Here is an 8,109-nt window from a genome sequence, read left to right on the forward strand (position 1 = left end):
ATAACTACCATCCTCCTCCCGTACAACGGCCGCCATTGATTCTGTCCGGTCACGTTTTTTTTTTAAACCAGTGACAGACCAGGCCAGTCGGCGAAACTCCTCTAATCAAACATGCCCTTCAAGACATATGCGCATGCCCTACCTCTTGTATCCTTGCCTGAGAGTGCTATAGCGTTGAATTGCATATTGCATACATAAAGACACGCATGCGCTGAGCGAAGCACAAAGATTGACATGCCAATGCTCTGACGTGGATAGGGGAGGTTCAGCTCTCTCGTCGGGAGGAAGATAATAACCGGAAGTAATGCCGGGGGAGGAGCAAGGAGCGCTAACGCTCTTTTTAAATAAAATACTAATTTCTTAGATATAGGAATAACGGAATTAACAAAATAAAACTTATTTATGTTGTAAGTACTTGATTATTAATCGATTGCTTAATTAGTGAAAATTTACCATCACTTTAAGTTCGTAATGACGACACCTGCTTGTCATCCACACAATGTATTTAGCATGGATGACGACTATGTGCCGTCATCAGAGAGGGGGTGCTTTTGGAGCTCATCACGACATCCCTGTAGTACTTTTCATCTCTGGTGGTCTAGGGCTCCAGTCTTGGGGGAATCCTGGGATGCTGGTGGCGTCACCACACTTTTGCGTGGTGACTTTGCCAAGACCCGGAAATCCGGAAGTGCTGGGATGGGTTTAAGGTAGCTGGATGGAGGGTTTGGTATTCAAGCCCCTTGATCTCAGCTCCCTTAAGCTCTAGAAACCCCTGCTCTTTCAAACAGTATATGTTGTGGGGGATAAAGTTTAAAGGGACACTCAAGTCAAAATTAAACTTTCTTGATTCAGAAAGAGCACATAATTTTCAGAATTTTTCAAATTTATTTCCATTATCAAATTTTGCTCAATCTTTTTATTTGCACATTTTTTGAGGCACCAGCACCTACTGAGCATGTGCACAAGTGTACAGGGTATACGTATACTAGTCTGTGATTGGCTGATGTCTGTCACATGGCACAGGGGCTGGAAAATGGGAGAAAAAATAAATTTAGCAACAAAAAAAAAAATCTACTGATTTTGTGAAATTCAGTGTAAGTGTTATTGCATTGTCTTTTTATGATACACTTGTTAATTATGCAATTTTACTGTATTTAGGGGCCCTTTTAAGCACCCTTTTTATAAAAAAAAAATGAGCACTATTTTTAATAATTGAAACCTATATATACTGTTATAAAAGGCATAGAGCCCCTAGGTGCAGATCAAAGTTACATTACTATACGGAACGTCCCTTATTTATATAAGGATAACCTCTTCCTTTTACTATAGAGTTAAGGAAAAAACGCGCTATAATAAAAAAAAATGTTGTTCGCACTTTTTGTTGCAAAGTTCTAACACGTCATGATATACACATAAAATAAGAGTAAAGTTTCAATCTGCTGGGTCACCTGAAAACAAAGATATATAATATGTGCAGGATTGTCACTGAAAAATGGCCTACAGTAGGGCCTAAATATAAACAGCATCTAAAAACTACAAAACAGCTCAGCACAGGGGGTGGAAATGGCTCAGCAGTAAAAAAGGACATAAAACCCCAAAATTTTATTTTATGATTCAGATAGAACATATAATTTTAAACAACTTTCCAATTTACTTCTATTATCACATTTTATTTGTTTTCTTGTTATCCTTTGTTGAAAAGCTCTATATAGCAACAGTTTTGTAACAATGTTATACACTGGTAAGATCACTAGATGGCAGCACTATTTCCTGTCATGTAATACTCAAGACAGGTTCACGCTACCTATCTAGGTATCGCTTCAACAAAGAATAACATGAGAACGACGCCAATTTGATAATAGAAGTAAATTGGAAACTTTTTTTCAAATTGTATCCTCTATCTAAATCATGAAAGAAAATAATTTGGGTATCATGTCCCTTTAAAGGGTTAGTTATGTGCAATGAAACAACTTTGGAATATACTTTTATTATTTATATTGATCCCTTTTCATCTAATATAGCTTTGAAAATTGAGGATTTTCTAATTCTCAGACCTGGAAAAGCACTGTGCAGACGTCTTTTTACTGACTTTCAGATACCTATAAAATGTGAAAATGTTGCAGTCTACTTCTCCATAGAAGAATGGGAATATTTAAAGGAGCATAAAGAATGTTACCCAGACATATTAGAAACCCAGCAGACCATCAGCACCCCAGGTAAAAAGACGTATAGAATAAAACACTTTGTAGACGCAGTGAAAATGAAAATGTGTCCGGTGGCTTAAAGTGATTTACCATTAGAACAAATAAAGGGGACTTTAATTCATGAAGTATATTTGTTCTAAGCGATCGCCTTCACTGAGCTGCTAAAGCAACAATAGGCGGGCCAAGCCGGATTTCCCACACGGCTATTGGCTAAGAGGTGGAAATGTCACCTCTCTGCCAGATAACAAAAATAACGTTCTGCCGTGGGCGGCCTTAGCTGCTCAGTGCGGCGATCACTTGGGCTAAATAAAGGAGCTTTCAGCATGAAGTATTTTATACTTGCAAAATTCTACACAGTGATTGGTGAGATCAATCCACAAATGTATTTACTTTTTTCCTCATTGGTCACAGCAAATGAGTCTGGGAACATAGATTTCACCAGACTTTCAAGGGTTATATCCTTAAACTGCTTTTGATTTGTAGTCACTTGTGACTATTAAAAGAAATGTGTTCAATTATTTTGATTTAGTTTTTTGTTGTTGCAATTCCTTTTAAGTGCTGATATATAATATACGCATAAAACTTTTTAGTATTTTTTAAGCTTTTCTTACATCATTTATTAACCAAAAATGTTGACAGCAGATCAAAATCAAGATCTTAGTCTGCATATGAACCTCAAGTGTATACTAATATAATTATTTTTAAAAAAAGTTGTTTTTTTTTGTATGCAGTAATTTGTGTATGTATGCTATTCATATATATAAGGAAATGATCTTGATGTTCCTTTAAATATTTTAACTATCAAAATAATATCCTGATCACAGGTTGATTGGTCCCATTTTGTTGATTTTAAATTGCGCTTTTTATTAGCTGGTGAAAAATATATAAGTAAAAGAAATTGTTTTTTTTCTGTTCACATTTAAATTTATTCAGTGTATGTTTTTTAACTTTTCAGTTTAACTGATCATATATTACTTTGCATTTTTTTATACATTTTGATGAATGATTTTAGATTTCAGATTCTACACAATAAGTTTTTTAAATTCAATTTTACTTCTTTAACTTTTCTTTTTACTTGTTATTTTCATGGTCATACATATCATAATATTAAATGAGTGAACATATACTATATTGTTTCACCATTAATACATTGTACCATTTTTTTTTCCCTATTTTTGACTATTGAAACAAATAAAGGGGACTTTCATTCATGAAGTATTAGATACTTCATGTAGAAAGCTCCTTTATTTGTTTCAATCAATCAATCACCGTTCTTAGCTGCCCATGGCTAAAAATGTTAAGAACGCAATCGATTGAAACAAATAAAGGAGCTTTTCTACATAAAGTATCTTATACTTCATGAATTAAAGACCCCTTTATTTGTTTCAATAGTCAAAATTAGGGAGAGAAAAAATGGTACAATGTATTAATGGTGAGATCTTATAGAAGAGTCAGGTTTAGACTATGTATTAAAACAACTTTATTTAAAGGGACAGTCTAGTATAAATTAAACTTTCATTATTCAGATAGGACTTTTAATTTTAATCAACTTTCCAATTTACTTTTATCATCAAATTTGCTTTTTTCTCTTGGTATTCTTAGTTTAAACTAAACATAGGTAGGCTCAAATGCAAATTTTTAAGCCTTTGAGGGCTGCCTCTTATCACATGCTTTTTAAATCTCTTTTCAACACAAAGAGACAGAAAGTACACATGGGCCATATAGATAACACTGTGTTCAGGCACAGGGGGTTATTTAAGATTTAGCACAAAACAATGCTAAAAATTAAGACAATAGATAATAAACAGTCACAGTCATGTGATCAGGGGGCTGGAAGAAGGTTCTTAGATACAAGGTAATCACAGAGGTAAAAAGTATATTAATATAACTGTGTTGGTTTTGCAAAACTGGGGAATGGGTAATAAAGGGATCATCTATCTTTTAAAACAATAACAGTTCTATGGTAGACTGTCCCTTTAATGTGTTTTTTTTCCAGAGCCACATGCAATCAAGATGGAAGTCAAAAAGGAAGCATCTCATATAATTCTTCAGACAAATAATTGTCTTGCTGAGGTGATGAGTGGTGGACGTTAAAACAAGCGAATTTTTTTTTTCTTCTTTTCTTTAACTTTTTTTTTTTTACCTTTTCAGTTTAACCGGTCATATACTATATTATATTATTTTGAATTTTATATACATTTTTGATGAAATATTTTAGATTCCAGAGTCTATACAATAAGTTATTTTTTTATTCATTTTTGCTTCTTGTTTATTTTCTTTAAAAAAATATATTTATATTTTTTTTACTTGTTCTATTTCATGTCATTATATGATAATGTTAAATGAGGGAACCTAAACTATATTGTTTCACTATTAATTCATTGTACCATTTTTGTTTCTCCCTGTTTATGTACTTTTAAATTAGATTAAATTTGACATTTAGCAATCAGATCTTTAAAGAAGAGTCAAGTTTAGACTATGTATTAAAACAGTTTAATTTACCATGTATTTTTTTCTCTCTCCAGATTCACATACAATCAAGACGGAAGTCAAAAAGGAAACATCTCATTTAACTCGTCAATCAAATAATTGTCTAATTGAAGGTGATGAAAAGTAGAAGTTAAATGAAGCTGATTGCAAAAGAAAATATCCTATATCAACACACAATTCTACAGATATTACTGATGCATACAATCCTCCTGTTGTAAATAGTGTTAACATTATACAGCAAATAGAGTACAGATACAGTGAATGTGGAAAAGATTTTGATAAAAAGAAAATGTTTTTTAATCATATAAGAATTCACAGAGGAGATAAGCCATATATGTGCTCTGTGTGTGGAAGAGGTTTTAATTGTAAATGTTATCTCACTATACATGAAAGGCAACATAACGGAGAAAGGCCTTTTCATTGTATTGACTGTGGAAAATGTTTTGTTAGTCATTCAACACTTCTTAGCCACCGTAAAGATACTTAGAAGATAAGCCGTTTGCTTGTACTCATTGCGAGAAACAATTTATCTACAAATCAGCACTTGTTACACACATGCGCGTACATTCAGAGAGAAACCATTTCCTTGTTGCAGTGTGATAAATCCTTTCGGCACAAACCTGGACTTGTTACACACTTAAGGACACACACAGGGGAGAAACCCTATTAATGTTCTGAATGTGGGAAATCATTTAGTGAAGGGTTGTCACTTATCATGCACAAAAGAATACATACAGGAGAGAAACCACATATATGTGGAAAATGGGGAAAGGGTTATTTTAGCCACTCATCTCTTACTAGTCATCAGAAAAGACATAATCGTTAGACTATTAGTACAAAAAAGAAGCTTACAGTTTGTTATAGGCAAAGACATAAAAAAAATTCCATTGTATAAAAAATACCAAAAAGTTTTTTTTCCAAACTTTGTTAAATACACAAGGAAAAACAGCTGCTGGAGACAGCACACTCCAATGGCCTCCTTATAACATTCACATTGAAATTTATTCAGTGTATGGTTTTTAACTTTTCAGTTTAACTGATCATTTATTACTTTGCATGTTTCATACATTTTGATGAAATGATTTTAGATTTCAGATTCTACACAAGTTTTTTAATTAATTTTTGCTTCTTTAACTTTTTTTTTCTTTTTACTTGTTATATTTCATGGACATACATATCATAATATTAAATGAGTGAACATATACTATTTTGTTTCACCATTAATACATTGTACCATTTTTTTTCTCTCTATTTTTGACTATTGAAACAAATAAAGGGTACTTTCATTCATGAAGTATAAGATACTTCATGTAGAAAGCTCCTTTATTGTTTCAATCAATCACCGTTCTTAGCTGCTACTGCAGGCCACGGCTAAAAAAATTTAAGAACCGGTAATCGATTGAAACAAATAAAGGAGTTTTTTTCATAAAGTATCTTACACTTCATGAATGAAAGACCCCTTTATTTGTTTCAATAGTCAAAAATAGGGAGAGAAAAAATGGTACAATATATTAATGGTGAGATATTATAGAAGAGTCAGGTTTAGACTGTGTATTAAAACAACTTTATTTAATGTGTTTTTTTCCAGAGCCACATGCAATCAAGATGGAAGTCAAAAAGGAAGCATCTCATATAATTCTTCAGACAAATAATTATCTTGTTGAAGGTGATGAGTGGTGGACATTAAAACAAGCCAATTGCAAAAAAAATATTATTTAGTAATTTTTTCTTTTTTTTTTTTTTTCTTTAACTTTTTTTTTTTTTACCTTTTCAGTTTAACCGGTCATATATTATATTATTTTGCATTTCATATACATTTTTGATGAAATATTTTAGATTTCAGAGTCTACACAATGTTATTTTTTTATTAATTTTTGCTTCTTGTTTATTTTTAAAATAAATATATATATATATATATATATATATATATATATATATTATATATATTATTTTTTTTTTACTTATTCTTTTTCATGGTCATATATATCATAATGTTAAATGAGTGAACATATACTATATTGTTTCACTATTAATACATTGTGCCATTTAGCAATCAGATCTTAAAGAAGAGTCAGGTTTAGACTATGTATTAAAACAGTTCTATTTGCCATGTATTTTTTCTTCAGATTCACATACAATCAAGACGGAAGTCAAAATGGAAACATCTCATTTAACTCGTCAATCAAATAATTGTCTTATTGAAGGTGATGAAAAGTGGAAGTTAAATGAAGCTGATTGCAAAAGAAAATATCCTATATCAACACAAAATTCTACAGAGATTACTGATGCATACAATCCTCCTGTTGTAAATAGTGTTAACATTATACAGCAAATAGAGTACAGATGCAGTGAATGTGGAAAAGATTTTGATAAAAAGAAAATGTTTTTTAATCATATAAGAATTCACAGAGGAGAGAAACCATATATGTGCTCTGTGTGTGGAAGGGGTTTTAATTGTAAATGTTATCTCACTATACATGAAAGGCAACATAATGGAGAAAGGCCTTTTCATTGTATTGACTGTGGAAAAATGTTTTGTTAGTCATTCAACACTTCTTAGCCACCGTAAAAGACACTTAGAAGATAAGCCGTTTGCTTGTACTCATTGCGAGAAACAATTTATCTACAAATCAGCACTTGTTACACACTTGCGTGTACATACAGGAGAGAAACCATTTCCTTGTTCTCAGTGTGATAAATCTTTCCGGCACAAACCTGGACTTGTTACACACTTAAGGACACACACAGGGAGAAACCCTATAAATGTTCTGAATGTGGGAAATCATTTAGTCAAGGGTCGTCACTTATCATGCACAAAAGAATACATACAGGAGAGAAACCACATATTTGTGGTAAATGTGGAAAGGCTTATATTAGCCACTCATCTCTTACTAGTCATCAGAAAAGACATAATCGTTAGACTATTAATACAAAAAAGAAGCTTACAGTTTGTTATAGACAAAGACATAAAAATTCCATTGTATAAAAAATACCAAAAAGTTTTCTTTAAAACTTTGTTAAATACACAAGGAAAAAACAGCTGCTGGAGACAGCACTCCAATGGTCTCCTCTTTTTACACATTTTGCACCAAATATGAGCAGGGATTTGTTTGTTGAAAACAAGTGTGGTTTGTTTCAAATATTCTTTTAGATTCACTGACAAAGTCACTAAGGGTAGGGGTAATAGTTTGCTTGTCTGTTGTTAAATTTTTTTAGTAAACAATCACTACACATGGGTTGATATATTTTGCATGGGATGATCCAGAAAGAATCTTGAGAGATGTAAGAATTGTGGGGGCTTGGACATGTGACTGTTTTTGTTCCTCAAACTATGAGCATCTTGCGTTGTTCTAGATCAAGAAGGTGTGATCCTCAAGAGTTATGTTAACTAGAAAATGCGCTCTTTCTTTCTAAT

At 32.2% G+C, this 8,109-nt stretch overlaps 1 protein-coding gene across 1 annotated transcript; it reads left to right on the forward strand.

Annotated features, from left to right (window-relative positions):
- Window positions 1-4,774: 4,774 nt before the first annotated feature.
- LOC128644511 (zinc finger protein 543-like) lies at window positions 4,775-7,236 on the forward strand. The gene is made up of 3 exons (XM_053697095.1): window positions 4,775-4,807; window positions 6,283-6,360; window positions 6,821-7,236. Exons 2-3 carry the CDS (start codon window positions 6,300-6,302, stop codon window positions 7,234-7,236), a joined length of 477 nt encoding a protein of 158 aa, XP_053553070.1. The 5' UTR covers window positions 4,775-4,807; window positions 6,283-6,299.
- Window positions 7,237-8,109: the final 873 nt, after the last annotated feature.

Source organism: Bombina bombina, unplaced genomic scaffold, assembly GCF_027579735.1.
Source record: "Bombina bombina isolate aBomBom1 unplaced genomic scaffold, aBomBom1.pri scaffold_1800, whole genome shotgun sequence".
In the NCBI taxonomy this organism is placed as follows: domain Eukaryota; kingdom Metazoa; phylum Chordata; class Amphibia; order Anura; family Bombinatoridae; genus Bombina; species Bombina bombina.

Excerpts from the sequence above, each read along its gene's own strand:
- LOC128644511 (XM_053697095.1), top strand. The coding sequence starts at position 6,300 with ATGGAAGTCAAAAAGGAAGCATCTCATATAATTCTTCAGACAAATAAT. Across the intron at positions 6,361-6,820 it reads AAATAATTATCTTGTTGAAG|ATTCACATACAATCAAGACG; the intron begins GTGATGAGTGGT and ends TTTTTTCTTCAG.